The sequence below is a fragment of the Hypanus sabinus genome, chromosome 11, assembly GCF_030144855.1.
Source record: "Hypanus sabinus isolate sHypSab1 chromosome 11, sHypSab1.hap1, whole genome shotgun sequence".
Classification (NCBI taxonomy): Eukaryota; Metazoa; Chordata; class Chondrichthyes; order Myliobatiformes; family Dasyatidae; genus Hypanus; species Hypanus sabinus.
Genome location: NC_082716.1, coordinates 61,318,490 through 61,335,589, shown reverse-complemented (window position 1 = coordinate 61,335,589; position 17,100 = coordinate 61,318,490). Strand labels below are relative to the sequence as shown.

The 17,100-nt window shown below is 38.2% G+C and overlaps 1 protein-coding gene across 5 annotated transcripts in view; it reads right to left on the bottom strand.

The window, feature by feature from the left end:
- Window positions 1-17,100, bottom strand: part of odr4 (odr-4 GPCR localization factor homolog) — an 88,500-nt gene that overhangs the window by 51,064 nt on the left and 20,336 nt on the right. For all 5 annotated transcript variants that reach the window (XM_059984454.1, XM_059984455.1, XM_059984456.1 and 2 more), the window contains 4 exons: window positions 14,040-14,138; window positions 8,072-8,178; window positions 5,957-5,993; window positions 2,043-2,177 (listed from right to left, as the gene is read on the bottom strand). In XM_059984454.1, the coding sequence (XP_059840437.1) occupies window positions 2,043-2,177; window positions 5,957-5,993; window positions 8,072-8,178; window positions 14,040-14,138 (378 nt within the window). The remainder of the gene's footprint in view (window positions 1-2,042; window positions 2,178-5,956; window positions 5,994-8,071; window positions 8,179-14,039; window positions 14,139-17,100) is intronic.

Sequence of the window (17,100 nt, the reverse complement as noted above, 5' to 3'; positions counted from 1 at the left end):
TGCCATCATATTTGACCTACCAAAACGAACCACTTCACACTTATCTGGGTTGAACTTCCCCTTCTCAAACCAGTTTTGCATCCTATCAATGTCCCGCTGTAACCTCTGACAGCCCTCCATACAATCCACAACATCCTCAACATTGGTGTCATCAGCAAATTTACTAACCCATCCCTCCACTTTCTCATCTAGGTTATTAATAAAAATCACGAAGAGAAGAGGTCCCAGAACAGATCCCTGAGGCACACCACTAGTGACCGACCTCAATACAGCATATGACCTGTCTGCAACCATTCTTTGCCTTCCTTGGGCAAGCCAGTTCTTGATTCACAAAGCAAGGTCCTCTTGGATCCCACGCCTCCTTACTTTCTCAATAAGCCTTGCATGGGGCATCTTATCAAAAGCCTTGCTGAAATCCATATGCACTACATCTACTACTCTACCTTCATTAAATGTTTAGTCATATCCTCAAAATATTTAATCAGGCTCATAAGGCACAACCTGCCTTTGACAAAGCCATGCTGACTACTCCTAATCATGTTATGCCTCTCCAAATGTTCATAAATCCTGCCTCTCAGAATCTTTTCCATCAACTTACCAACCACTTGAGTAAGACTTACTGGTCTATAATTTCCTGGGCTATCTCTACTCCCTTTATTGAATAAGGGAAGAACATCCGAAACCCTCCAATCCTCTGGAACCTCTCAGGTCCCCACTGATGACAAAGATCATTGCCAGAGACTCAGCAATCTCCTCCCTCGCCTCCCACAGTAGCCTGGGGTACATCTCATCTAGTCCCAGTGACATATCTAACTTGATGCTTTCCAGCACATCCTCTTTCTTAATATCTACATGCTCAAGCTCTTCAGTCCACTGTAAGACATCCCTACAATCGCCAAGATCCTTTTCCATAGTGAATGCTGAAATATTCATTAAATACCTCCGGTCCCATACACAGTTTTCCACTGTCACACTTGATTGTTCCTATTCTCTCACGTCTCATCCTCTTCTCTTTCTCTCTAAATCTAATTAATTTTGAATTGCTTTGAGATATTTAGGAATGTTAAGAGGCTTTTGCAGATATCCAAATTGTTTAGTGGCTTTGATCATGGAGCTTATGGACATAAATTCAAGGGTTTAGCTTGCTCAGGCCTAACCATGTGAGCACAAAGCCATGAGCCAAGCAAAGTCATTTCAGTCATAACAAAGCCATGCTTGGTTTGGTAGTTCAGTTAAAAATGCACCATGGGTATGTATGGACCTAACAGCCAGGGCCACTTAAAGCTTATCAAAAAATTCCAGGCCATGGATTTTAATTGTAAAGCTAATGAGGTTAATGTCACTGAGTGGTTGGTTCAAAGATCTACACCTGCTGATCTGAATAGTTAAATAGCAAAATTTGGACTCAATTTCTCTCTTCTGACTATTGTTTGTCTAAACATGTTCTTTTCCCTGCCCTTATACTCAATATTCTTTTTCATCCTATGCCCCTTTTACCACCAAAAATATTTTTGCTTTAATGACTCTATTTTACATTAATCCATTCAATTCCCACCTGCTTGATGCTCTCCTCAAAACATCATGATTCCTTTTGCATTGCTTATACCTGAACAAATTACATTTACTATTTCTATCACAAGCAGCAGCATCTGAGGAGCTTTTCACTTTCTTGTCCAACATACCATTGATCCTTCAACATTGTGTTTTACTCATGCATTACTGTTTCATTCATTCTTATCCCTACAATTTAAGCAGCTGCAAAGGGCTTGCATCAGTTCTACATTCTCTCTTAAATTTTGGAAGCCTTCTGTCAAATATTGCATTTTCTACTTCTTTATATTGGTAAAATATTACAGGTGGCCATTTTGCTCAATGTCCCTGCTTTTCTCACCAAAATTGACTCAGTTTTCCTGTTAATATTCAAATGAAATGCACTTACAATTTTTGAAACAGCAGGGAAGTTCATTATAAAAGTAGAAATTTTGAGTCAGGAAGTCCTAATTAATACAAGAATAAAAAGCAACTTTAAATAAGTAGCATACCAAAGAACCCTTCTCTAACTGATTCTCTGCTGTTCCTACTATTGGAATATGAATGTCGATGTTGATGGTAGATTCCACAAGTTGCCAGGCTGATGTGAGGTTGCTAGATTTACAGTCTAGCAATTTAGCAGGAGCCTTTAAAATACAAGAAATTAAGGTTTGTTAATAAATGTTACTTTCATACTTGTATTATTATATGACTACTTGGCATATGCAGTAATGGATATGACATGCTTGAAATATTCCTTGCATTCTCTATGAAGTATTCTATCCTTGAATTTTTAGACCAAAGTATTATACATATTTTTGCATCAATTGTTATTCTGTTATTGGATTTATGCCCAATATATTTCATAAACAAAGATGAGTTTAAGAAACTCTGAAAATGTGGATTCACACATATCCAATCAACAAATAACATATACCATGAGTTCTCCCTGTCACAAAAAGACCAAAAATGAGGTTTTGACAAATGTAATATACACCATCTCATTAAGTATGGTGCTCAGAAATGTGAAAGTTACTTCAACCACAGCTTACACAGTGTTTTATAGAAGTTATCACATAGAAGCATAGAAAACCTACAGCATCATACAGGCCCTTCAGCCCACAATGGAGTGCCAAACATGTACTTACTTTAGAAATTACCTAGGGTTACCCTAGGTTGTACAAGTTGTACAAGGCATTGGTAAGGCCAAATTTGGAATATTGTGCGCAGTTCTGGTCACCGAATTATAGGAAAGATATCAATAAATTAGAGAGAGTGCAGAGACGATTTACTAGGATGTTACCTGGGTTTCAGCAATTAAGTTACAGAGAAAGGTTGAACAAGTTAGGTCTCTATTCATTGGAGCGTAGAAGGTTGAGGGGGGATTTGATCGAGGTATTTAAAATTTTGAGAGGGATAGATAGAGTTGATGTGAACAGGCTGTTTCCATTGAGAGTAGGGGAGATTCAAACTAGAGGACATGATTTGAGAGTTAGGGGGCAGAAGTTTAAGGGAAACACGAGGGGGTATTTCTTTACTCAAAGAGTGATAGCTGTGTAGAATGAGCTTCCTGTAGAAGTAGTAGAGGCCAGTTCAGTTGTGTCATTTAAGGTAAAATTGGATAGGTATATGGACAGGAAAGGAGTGGAGGGTTATGGGCTGAGTGCAGGTAGGTGGGACTAGGTGAGATTAAGGGTTCGGCACGGACTAGGAGGGCCAAGATGACCTGTTTCCGTGCTGTGATTGTTATATGGTTATATATGGTTACCCACCTCCCTCTATTTTTCTAAGCTACATGTATCTGATCAGGACTCTCTTAAAAGACCCTATCGTATCAGCCTCCACCACTGTTGTCGGCAGCTCATTCCATGCACTCACCATTCTCTGCATTAAAATACTTTGCTCTGACATCTCCTCTGTACCTACTTCCAAGCACCTTACAACCGTGCCCTCTCACGTTAGCTTTTTCAGCCCTGGGAAAAAGCCTCTGACTATCCACATGATCAAGCTTCTCATCATCTTATACACCTCTATCAGATTACCTCTCATCCTCCACAGCTCCTAGGAGAAAAGGCCAAGTTGACTCAACCTATTCTCATAAGGCATGCTCCCCAATCCAGGCAACATCCTTATAAATCTCCTCTGCATCCTTTCTATAGTTTCCACATCCTCCCTGTAGTGAGGTGACCAGAAATGAGCATAGTACTGCAAGTGAGGTCTGTCCAGGGTCCTATGTAGCTATTACATTACCTCTCGGCTTTTAAACTCAATCCTACAGTTGAAGGCCAATGCACCATATGCCTTCTTAACCACACAGTCAACCTGCGTAGCAGCTTTGACTGTCCTATGGACTCGGACCCCAAGAATCCTCTGATCCTCCACACTGCCAAGAGTCTTACCATTAATACTATATTCTGCCATCATATCTGACCTACCAGAATGAACCACCTCACAATTACCTGGGTTGAACTCCATCTGCCACTTCTCAGCCCAGTTTTGCATCCTATCAATGTCCCGCTGTAACCTCGGACAGCCTCCACACTGTCCACAACACCCCCAACCTTTACTAACCCATTTACAAATTTACTAACCCATCTCTCTACTTCCTTATCCAGGTCATTTATAAAAATTGTAAAGAGAAAGGGTCCCAGAACAGATCCCTGAGGCACACCACTGGCCACCGACCTCCATGCAGAATATGACCCGTCTACAACCACTCTTTGCCTTCTGTAAGCAAGCCAATTCTGGATCCACAAAGCAAGATCCCCTTGGATCTCATGCCTCCTTACTTTCTCAATAAGCACTGCATGGGGAAACTTATCTAAAGCCTTGCTGAAATCCATATACACTACATCTACTGCTTTATCTTCAATGCGTTCATTCACATCCTCAAAAAATACAATCAGACTCGATAGCATGACCTGCCTTTGACAAACCCATGCTGACTATTCCTAATCGTATTATGGCCTCTCCAAATGTTCAGAAATTCTGCCTCTCAGAATCTTTTCCATCAGCTTACCAACCACTGAAGTAAGACTCACTGGTCTATAATTTCCTGGGCTATCTCTACTCCCTTTCTTGAATAAGGGAACAACATCTGCAACCCTCCAATCTTCCAGAACCTCTCCCATCCTCATTGATGATGCAAAGATCATTGCCAGAGGCTCAGCAATCTCCTCCCTCGCCTCCCACAGTAACCTATTGCACATCTCGTCCTGTTCTGGAGACTTATCCAACTTGATGCTTTCCAAAAGCATCCTCTTTCTTAATGTCTATATGCTCCAGCTTTTCGATCCACTGTAAGTCATCCCTACAACTGCCAAGATCTTTTTCCGTAATGAATACTTTCTTTCAGTATTCGCTAAGTATCGCTGCTATCTCCTCTGGTTCCATACACACTTTTCCACTGTCACACTGATTGGTCCTACTCTCTCACGCCTTATCCTCTTGCTCTTCACATACTTGTAGAATGCCTTGGGGTTTTCCTTAATCCTGCTCACCAAGGCCTTCTGGCTTTCCTAATTTCATTCTTAAGCTCTTTCAGGCTAGCCTTATAACTTTTCCAGGTCTCTATCATTGCCTAGTTTTTTTGAACCTTTCGTAAACTTTTCTTTTTGACTAGATTTTCACACCTTTGTACACCATGGTTCTTGTACCCTACCATCCTTTCCCTAACTCATTGGAACGCACCAATGCAGAACGCCACACAAATATCCCCTGAATATTTACCACATTTCTTCCATACATTTCCCTGAAAACATCTCTTCCCAATTTATGCTTCCAAGTTCGTGCCTGAGAGCTTTCTATTTCCCCTTACTCCAGTTAAACACTTCCCTAACTTGTCGGTTTTGCAACATTGAGGGAGAGGTTGTTTTCTTGACACCACAGCGTCAGGGTGATGACTTCTTCTCTGTAGGCTGCCTCATTATTATTTGAGATTAGGCCAATCAGTGTAGTGTTGTCAGCAAATTTAATTAGCAGATTTGAGCTCTGGGTGGTGACACAGTCATGGTTATACATAAAGTAAAGGAGGGAGCTTAGTACACAGCCCTGAGAGGCACCTGTGTTGAGGGTCAGAGGGCAGAGGTGAGGGAGCCCACTCTTACCACCTGCCAGGAAGTCCAGGATCCAGCTACACAGGGCAGGGTGAAGGCGGAGGTCTGTGAACTTTGTTGAGCCTGGACGCAATTATGGTGTTTAATGCTGAACTGTAGTCCGAGAACAACATTCTCATATAAGCATGTTTCTTCTCCAGGTGTCTAAGGATGGTGTGTAGAGCTATGGCTATTGTGTCATCTGTCGATTGGTTTCTTAATGTATATGCAGTTGTCATAGCTTTGGCTTATGGAAAATTGTCATGCTGACCCATCTTCCAGGAACACAGAGTCACCTATACAATATAAATCAAGCACTGAACTACTCTTACCTGTGGATTGTTTGTATCATAAGCTCGTAGCTTCATTCTGTGTGTAAAGAGTTTAGGAAAATAAAAACAAGAGATTCTGCAGATGCTCTTCTCCTCACCTGCACAGCATCTTCCACTAGTGCCCCTCCTCCTCTTTTCCTTTCTCCTATGATCCACTCTTCTCTCCTATCAGATTCTTGCTTTTCAAGCCTTTTATCTTTTCTACCTATCATCTCCCAGCTTCTCACTTCATCCACCCTCCCCCACTCACCTCCTTTTTCTTTACTTGGCTTTACCTACCACTTTCCAGATTGTATTCCTTCCTCTCCCACCACCTTCTTATTTTGGCTTCTTCCCTCCCTCTTCCTTTCCCATCCTAATGAAGGGTTTTGGACTGAAATGTGACTATGTATTCCCCTCACAGAATGCACCTGACCTGCTGAATTCATCCAGCATTTGTATTCCACAAATTTAGAAAATGTCAGCTTGATGTTTTCTCTCAAATCATATATTTCTCAGATTTAAAACTACAATTTCTGGTTTTGTAGCAGTTACTTGAAAAGTAAATCAAAACTGCTGAAAGACTGAGTGAGAGATTTGACACTGTATGACGTGCTTCCAAATAACTGAGTTCTAAGTCGAAAGAAATATGTAATACAGCGTCAAATTTCTGACACAGTCTCTCAGCAGTTTTGGTTTGTTTTCAAGTAACCGTTACATTTGTCAACAAAAATAAAAAATCTCTACCTCTAACTAAACTAATAAGGACAAAGCTTGAGTAGGTGCTTCTACTTACTTGCTTCTACCACACTACAATTCCCATGTCAAATTATTGTAATCCATAATTAAAAACGCACAACACAAAATACAACACAGATGGACAGAAAATAGATACATTGCCCCTACAGATTTCATTTGAAATATTGACAGCTTTTCAGTTTTTGGTCGAGGCTTCAAGAAATTTTGTTTAAAAAATGCAACTCAAATAGCGGGACATTATGTTTTAGTGAGTGAGTTTCTTTTTGAGGTGCGGGAGGGTTTAAGAGAACCTTCTGTCTTGTCTTGTATGTAAACTTGATTTTAATTTTGGATCATATCAGTTTTGTGCAGACTGATGTAGGAAAATTATTAAAAACTGCGTAATAATAAATACATATGAAAGATGTCCGAAGAACAATAACTAAATTGACAATTTTAAAAAGGAAGTTTTTTCTCTAATGTCCATTTCATTGGAAGCTACGAATTACAGTACAGCAGGCTAACTGGTGAATACTACATTATTTCTTGCTTTGAAATAGGCAAGTGGATCATACCAAGAAGTTTTAAAAAATAAAATACTTCATTAAAATAACGTTAAACTTGTTAACTTAATCAAGTTTTGTAAAAATGGAAATTAAAAACAAAAGATGTAAAATGCAGTTTGATAGAAATTTTGTCTTAGCAATGGGATTGATCTCCAAGATTTGGCCCAGTTTTGGTATTATGTGTAGGAGATTAGGAACTTGGAAATTATTGTGAAAATAACACTGAAGCAGGCAGGATGGGGAAGATCAGGGAAACTTCCAACATCCTGGATGATTATACCTGTGAGATCTGTGTCCAGTTGTAATGTCTGATTAACTGCAACAAGCAGCTGTAGCTCTAGCATGGATCAGGAAGGAGCACTGTGACACTGAGGAGCACAAAAAGATGGTCACATCTAATGTGCAGACAAACAGGTAGTCGAGTGACCTCCAGGAAAGATAGACAAAAGTGCAAGATTCTCTGTGGCCATTCCTCTCATGAAGAAGTTCTCCCTATTACACATGCTATGATAGCAATTTGCCACTCGTTCTCTTTCTACCACACACAACTGTTTTCTGTGATTGTATTTTCTACCTATTGTCTTACAGGAAGAAATATTGACAGCTTTTAAGTTATAAGAACAACCTGCTATGATCTGAAAGGGATATTTTGATTTCAGTTATGATTGAGAAAATGGCAGCAACTCATCACCTGGATCTCAAGTCCTCCCTCTTGAAACTATCAGTATGTCAAAAATAAGTTCGCTCAGCATTATTGCACTTATGTTGTAAGAAAGGTCCATTTTACTCCTCAAAATTCAGTACTCCTTTTTTTAAAATCATAAAAGGATACTTTTTCGAATCAGCATAGATTTGGAGAACAATTCGTTCAGGTGGTTCCTCTTCTGAAAAATTCCAGAGCCTTTCCTTTGCAACAGCAGTCTCAACAGCCTTTGTTAACTGCAGTACAAAAGTTACAATCATACTTAATACTTAAAATGAACATTCAGTTTTTAGCTGAACGGTTAAGTAATCATCTAAGATCACAAACAGGTAAGTATGGATTAAAGGAACATTAGTGCATTTGCTGATGGGGATAATTTGCTCATTAATAAGAATGATACTGTTACAATGTGGCACCTTAAATTCCTACCTGAGTACTCAACAGCAACACGATCTGCATTTCATTGTAATTCATTGGCTGTGAAGTACCTTAGGATATTCTGACAATGTGACTTTCTTTCAACACTGGTTTGTATGATTGGTTATAGTACATTGTGTGATCGAGCTTAATATAGAGAAGACTGTTACAAATTAATATCCTTGGATGATATATAAAACAATATAGAGGCCATCTCCAAAGACTATATTTAAAGAGAATATCAGTGTTCACATTATTAAATTGTTTGCTGTGTTTTAGCTCAGCCAGCACTGATATTTTTTGTTTTGAAGAAGAAACAAGTGGAACATTTTCTACACTACACAGATGATAGTTAATTATTATTTCCAGCAAAGAAATACAACCACTTTCTTATGACATCAGTGTTACCATCCATATTCTCCATCATTAAAATCATGGGGATCCAAATGGACCAGAAGCTAAAAATGAAAGAGACACAGCTGGGCATTAACTTCTGAAACCCTTTCCATCATCCACAAGGAACAAGTCAGAAAAGTGAGGAAATGCTCTAAACTTGACTGATATTGCATAATCCCAACAATAGTGCATAAACTTGCCATCAAGAAGGACATAATAGGTTTTTTTTGATTAACTCACTACTGATCAACCCCAATGTTCACCAGTACTAGTGTGTTTTTTTTAAGTGTATACCATCTATAATGTGCATTGCAGAAGTTCAGTTAAGTTTTTCAAGAGCACCTCCAAAATGTACAAACTACAACCTAGAAGGACACAGGCACGGAAGTACCAATAAATGCAAGTTTCCTCCAAGTCACACATTATTCTGACTAAGAAATATGTCAATATTTGCTTTATTGTTTCTACACCTAAACATTAGAACATCCTACACAAAGACATTGTAGGAGTGCCTTCACCACACATGTTGATGCAATTCAAGCAGATTGCTCATCTGCTGGCCATGCCTATGACACCTTAAACAATCCTTCCCCATTACACTTGGTACCTAACTTGATAATTAGCAGTCAATTATTTAAAATTGCACATCTCTTCAAAAAATAAAAATACTAACACAAGAGATTCTGCAGATGCTGGAAATCCAGACCAACATACAAAATGCTGGAGGAATTCAACAAGTCAGGCATCATCTATGAAAGGGAGTAAATAGATCACATTTCAGGCCGAGACCTTTCATCAGTCCATAAGACCATAATACAAAGGAGCAAGGGGACGTCACGTGATGACGTAGGATCAAGACGTGGAAATCCAGCTCTCCCGTAAAAAACAGTAAAATAATGTTTAAGTGAAGAAAAGTTAGTAAATACTTTTAAAAAATTACTTATAAACTACTCAGTATTGTCTTAAGATATGTCTCCTAAACAGAAGCAGAAAAAAACTACTACTTTGAAGACAACACAAGCTGGAAAAGAATCAAGGCTGGCTGCCATGAAAGAGCCTTGGGCTCAAGTGCATTTTACCTTTGGTGATACAGAACAGGAAACTGCGGCAACATCAACCGTTTCCAAAAAAATAAGCAACAGGAACTGTGCATGCGTGAAGGAAGGGGCATACGCAAACTACAAATCCCAGCTATGATTGGAACTGAAAGTGAAAGTGAATATGAGGTAGAATCAGATTCTCTGGAAAAATCAGATGAAGATGAAGAGACAAACAAAGAAGAGCAACAGGAAGAGGTTGGAGGTGATATTAGAGACATAAAAAAATCTTTGGTGCAAATAATGCATGAATTAAAAGCATTATAAGTAATAAAAAAGATATTAAAATATGTAAAAGACAGGACAAAATGGACAAGAAACTTAAAAACTTGGAAGAAACAACGGGAGACACCATTGATAGAGTGAATAAAATGGAAGATAATATTTCGGCCTGGACATCAGAAAGAAAATGGTTGTTGTAAAAAGTGGATGTACTTGAAAATTTTAGCAGACGAAATAATATTAAGATTGTTGGACTTAAAGAAGGTATAGAGGGAGAGGATCCAATAATTTTTTTTCAAAAATGGATTTTGGAAATTTTGGAAATGGAAGGAGGAACCCGGTTAATTGAAATTGAAAGGACTCACAGAGCCTTAAGATCAAGACCTCAAGTTGATCAAAACCCACGATCAATCTTGATAAAATGCTTAAGATATCAAGATAAATAAAGTAAGGATCTTGAAGGCGGCTGCCCAACGTGCCAGAAAGAGAAACGGGCCATTGATGATAGAAGGGAAAACAGTTATTTTCTATCCTGATATAAGTTATGACCTTTTGAAGAGAAAGAAGGAATTTAACCCAGCAAAAAAAGTTTTATGGGAAAAGGGTTATAAATTTATATTGCGCCACCCGGCAACCCTGATAATTTTTTTGGATGATGGAAAAAGATCTTTTACTGATTATCAGGATGTGGAAGAATTTGCACAAGAACTTCCAAATATTCGCTAACCACAGCCAAAGATATAAAAGTGAAACGGATTAAAGATGAAGATAGGGACAGTGAATGGAGTTGATGGATGTTTAAGGACAGAAGAATATTTAAATATATTCTTAATTATATGATACAGGGGGAGAAAGGTAAAAATTTGAGAAATATTAATTGAGAGTAGTGATATTATTTTTTCTTCTCTTATATATACTTTTTTATGTTACGGGGGGAGCTGGGGGAACTTCGGATCGATTGCTACGGGATTCATGTGTGTAATCATGGCGATTGCCATGACCCGTACAATGGAGTGGGGTAACGTTGTGTTTTTTTTTTATTCACAACATTAGTAGGGGGGTATTTTGTTTTTTTTTCTTTATAATCTATTTTTCTTTAATCTTTCTTTTTTTTGCCTGGACAATTGGGGGGGGGGGGGGGGGAGATAGACACATAGCAACACGGAGAATTTTAAAAAGGTTCCCCAAGGTTCCTACAGACTGGAGTAACCCTGTTAAAAATAATGACTAATTCACTGAATTTTTTAAGTTTTACTGTTAATGGGCTTAATGGACCGGTGAAAAGAAAAAGAATATTAACATACATTAAGAAAATGAAAATAGATATAGCTTTTAGCTGCATTCCATTTGAAAAAAAACATAATTTAAGAGATAAATATGAAATATTTCTGAAAATTTAGCGCCCTTATTTACAAAAGATAGGATTAAATATATAGGTGCTCTGAAGATAAAATTATTGGTTATCTGTGGAAAGAAATAAATATTTATACTAAAGTTATTATGAACTCCATGGAGCATGTGGGGATCTTCCAATATCCAGGCATTCTTTCTTTTTTTTCTCTCTTTCTATAGGGATATGTTAGGGGGGAGGGGGGAAGGGTTGATATTTTTTTCCCTTCTGTAACCATTTGAAAATTCAATAAAAAAATTACAAAGGAGCAGAATTAGGCCAATCAGCCCATTGAGTCTGCTTCTCCATTCCGTCATGGCTGATCCTGGATCCTATTCAACCATATACATCTAACTTTCTTGCTATATCCTTTGATACCCTGACTGATCAGTAAACTATCAACTTCTGTGTTTAATATACCCATAGACTTGGCCTCCACTGCAGCCTGTAAGCAGAGCATTCCACAGATGCACCACTCCCTGACTAAAAATCCTCTTTACCCCTGTTCTAAAAGCTCACCCCTCAATTTTGAGGCTGTGCCCCCTAATTCTGGATACCCCCACCAGAGGAAACATCCTCTCTACATCTACCCTATCTAGTCCTTTCAATGAGATCCCCTCACATTCTTCTAAATTCCAGTAAGTACAGGCCCAAAGCTGCCAAATGCTCCTCATATGTTAACTCCTTCATTCCCAGAATCATCCTCGTGAACCTCCTCTGACTCCAATGACAACACATTCTTTCTGATACATGGGGCCCCAAACTGTTGACAATCCTCCAACTGCACCCTGTCTAGTGTCTTATAAAGCCTCAGTATTATCTCCTTGCTTTAATATTCTATTCCCCTTGAAATTAATACCAATGTTGCATTTGCTTTCTTTACCACAGACGCAGCCTATAAATTAACCCTCTGGGAATTTTGCACGAGGACTCCCAAGTCCCTCGGCACCTCTGATGTTTGAACCTTCTTCCCATTTAAATAATAGCCCGCATTATTGCTCCTTTTACCAAAACGCATCATCGTACATTTCCCAACACCGTATTCCATCTGCCATATTTTTGCCCATTCTTCCAATTTTGTCTAAGCCCTGCTGCAACTGCACTGTTCCTCAGCACTACATACCCACACTTCCCCACGTATCATCCCAAACTTTGCCACAAGTCCTGATGAAGTATCTCCACTCAAAACAACATGTGGTGTTCCACCCCTCCCAATAAAAATACAAACACACGATGAGAAAAATTGTATCCTGAGATGCAAAGTAACAATTTGTGCTCAATGTTCTTTGCTGGTTCTTAGAAGGCTGCAGAAATGGTAGTGTTATTATTAAGCTTTCAGCATGGTTGCGAGTCGCTAAATGGGTAACAAATACTGTTCTACTCCTCAATGAAACAAGTTGCTAATGTAGATCTAGTTGGAAGCACACTATGGTAAACATGAGCTCATTATTTCATGCAAAAAGTTACATTATATAATGTTATTTGCAGTGACCAGGAACAAAGCTGTCAGCATTGTAGCCCTCTTTCCCAAGTGGCATGTTGTCATACATTACTGACTCCTGTGTTCACTCAGCAGAATGTAAATAAAAAGCTCCTTAGGTTTTATTTAACTATATACTAACTTCAAACTTTTTCTTAAAGTACAGCCCTTGATTATTACCCTTGGTGCCACCAAGCCACTTTTGGATACAACTGCCAAATTGCCTTTAATCCTTTAGCCAGTCTCCCACAAAGGTCCCTATCAACATCTTTATGAAAGTCCACATAGACCATATTGACTGCACGCCCCTCAAAAAAATATCAGTCAGTAGGTAGAGAGTTGGAAAACATGAGTACAGATAGGTGCACAACAGAAAAAAACAGAATCCGTTCTTGTGCTAAAATTACATTGCGATTCTAAATATAAAGTTAGCATTTACAGTCTTCAATTTTACTTTGCTCAAGTGAATCAGACATTCAAATAAAACACATCTACATTACTTACATATGGTTTACTGCTGGATAGAAAGTTATTGACTTGTGTGCCAGTTTCTAACTTAGATCTGATCTCTGAACAGGTACTTCATTCCCAGCAGAATTTAATACTTTCTTTCAGCAACATTGATGATATTGAATCTAAATTGCACACTGTTAACCATGGTATTTTTGCAAAGTGATTTTGCTTCATATTCACATTGCAAAATATAACTGAACTTATAACTTATTCTTGTTAGACTAACCTAAAAACTATTAAAAAAAACTACTAACTCTGAAATACCTTGTTATTGTCAACTTAAATCTGTAGAGAACGTAGTGAAGTTTTAACTTAGGCTACTTCAATTTGTATTTTCCATCAACCATCTGATGTTAAGCATTTTACACTATAGTTGATGGAATATCTTGCCTGTCAGAAAATCAACATACTTGGAAAGACTGAAACTTGATAATCCCTGTTGAGGATAAGGTCTCTGTAGTATTCAGAAGATATTAAAAAGATTTTTTATAATGATATTTTCTGACAGACAAAGCTGTAGTGAAATCTAAGCTACCTTTTCTATATTCCATATGCACGCACATGAAGATAGCTTATACTCACTTTCTGAAAAATATCCTGAGCTGCTTCTTTTGTCATTTTTGGTGGTCTGATAAGAAATACCCCAAGTACCAATATTCCACCTGGTAACATCCTGGCAACCTGCAATGTATGAGAAACAAGACATTCTGCAGATGCTAGAAATCTAAGCAATACTTACAAAATGCTGGAGAAATTCCACTGATCAGGCAGCATCTATGGAGAGAAGCGAACAGTCGATGTTTCAGGCCTGAAAAGCGACCTATTCATTTCCCCTCATAGATGCTGCCTGACCTGCTGAGTTACTCCATCATTTTGTGTGTATGAGGAAAGATGAATAATGTTAACATTATCGTCTCACAAGAACAATACCTCTCTCTCCCTCATTAGTGAGAGAAAGAGTAAAGTAAATAAATGGATACATGGACACAAATAGCGTTAGCAATATGTTATTTAAAACTGCTAAGGAATAGACCATAGTATTCAAATAATGATGTGGAATGCAGTAATAAGTTATATATCAAACTCAAGATTTGCATTTGACTGAAAATTCATGCTAATTGTTTGCATGTTACTTGGGTGGTGCTTTAATGTTAAAGGAATCCTTTTGCTATACAACTTGTATTGTTCATGACAGCAATAGATTTTTTAAAACCACTGTTTTGCAATCAAGAAACACAGTTTCCATTAGTTTGAATGCATTTTGAAAATTCAATCTGAACTGCTAATGCTCATAAATTGAAAATAAAATTTGTAATTGAGGAAGCTTACATTCATAATGGCATCATGCATATTAGCTATTAATTGGTCTTTTAAAAAAATTAACTAATGTTTTAACTAGATCCAAGACACTCTTGAAAGTTATAGCTTGGATTGATGATAATATTGACCATAGATAAATTTGGATTACTCAGTGCCTGGTTTCTCCAAACGTAACACTTCAATTCAGTCAGCTGTACTCATGGAAGAGTTTAGTAGTTGTTGCTTAAATATTTTTATAAAATGATGGAGAAAACACCATCTGACAAACTTTACAGACCTTCATACTAATACAATTTTAAAGAGATTGGACTTGTCAGTGAGACCAGTGTGGTTCTGCTTTAGTTGTGTGCAACAAGAAAGGCAAGTACAGGTTTTCCCCGTTATTCGAAGGTAGAGCATTCCTATGAAATGGTTCATAAGCTGGAATGTCGTAAAGTGAAGAAGCAATTGCCATTTATTTATATAGGAAAAATCTGTGAGCGTTCGCAGACCCAAAAAATAACCCACCAAATTTTGCCAAATAACACATAAAACCTAAAATAACAGTTAACATATAGTAAAAGCAGGAATGATCTGATACATACACAACCTATATAATGTAGGAATACTTTTCTGCAATTATTGCAGCACTGTCCACTGCAGCGAAAATCTCACGCAAATGCTCTCGTCAGAAACACACAGCGCAAGTGCTCCCGGCAGAAGCACTCTTTCCAGTAACCTTTAAGATATGAAGCTACCAAATAACACATAAAAATACACAGCCTATATAAAGTAGAAATAATGTACACCCAGTGTAGTTTCACTTACGGGAATCGAGAAGACAGTGAGCACACTGATGATAGTGTGTTAGGCTGAGTTGGAGGTTGGGGTAGTGGGAAGTAAAGGAGACTGGGGTATCATCTCATCGTCGTCTGTTTCCATCAGGGCAGGCAGGTCACCTTCTTCTATGTCTGCCTGCCTCAATGTCGAAGGTTGAGTTTCGTTGTCTGTTGTGGAAGGCTTGAAAAATGACAGTATGCTTGACTGCTTAGCCTTGCGTATCTTTCTATCATACAGTTCTTTGTAAGCACTCAAACCATCCTGCAAATATGCCCTAAACCTGTATATCCTTTCGAAATTAAAGTCATACTTTTCTGCAATCATTGCAGCGTTGTCAATCGCAGCGAAAATCTCACCCAATTGCTCCCTGTTCAGTTCCTGGACATCTTCACTTTTGGGCTTTGCGTTCGGCTTCAATTGTTATCCTTTCCTCTTCATCTGTCGGTTCTTAATCACGGGATGCCAAAACCTCTTCAACATCACCTTCATCAACTTCCACAAACCCTTGATCAAAATCACTATGTCTTTACTTTGTTCATCACGATCGAAACGCTTAATTATGTCTCGTTTACACTGTGTAACACCCTTTTAGGCTTTTCCGATACCTTAGAACTCATCTTGCTAACGGATGCACAAAATAGATCGACACAAAGCACAGATGTTCACAGGCACATATTTAAGCAATGCCGGCTAGAATGCAGTTCCGGGGGAGAAACTTGGCTGCTCGGCGCTCGCTGCCTTTTTTTTTAACAGTGAAAACACCTTCTGTTAGCGAAAACAGGTAACTAATGTAGGTCTTTCGTAACAGCGAGTTGACATTAAAGCCAACGTTCGAAAAACGGGGGACACCTGTACTGAATTTATGCAATTGCAACTGCTCTTGATTTTCAGGCAGCAATTTTACAAGAATTCCTGAAAAACTGATTAAAGTATATGCCAACAAGCAGAAGAGATCATAAATTAAGAGTAGCATGGCCAATCACAGCCCCAGAAAATGAATAATGGTTAGAAGTTTTAACTGCAAAGTAAAAATGATGGTGATCTTAACTTTAAGGCAAAAAAAAAGTTGAAGAATGAAAGATATGACAGAAACTAGCCAGATACCCATATCCTGCTTTAAAAATTGCAAGTCTTATTTTTTTTAAAACTACTCACATCTAATTAAACACAATTTTTCTTTTGTTTTAGAGACAGAATTTGCAACCATATTATCAGCCTCTGAAATCAATTGCTATCCTTCATCTGCCTTATAGCAGTTGTGGATCACTGTTATTCACTAAGTTCCATGCTCTCATTTTTCCTGATATTTTTTATTTTTCCAGTCTACAGTCCATCAGAGGCTATTCAACACAAATTTTACATCAGAGGAATAATGGTTCGCTGACTCACATCCTACTTCCTAGGTCCAACACTATGCCGCCATCCTAATGCAGTGTTTGTTCTCAATCATAAGATTTAGAAAGTCTAGGTTTCAACAGATGCACTCTCTTTTCCTCTATTCTAG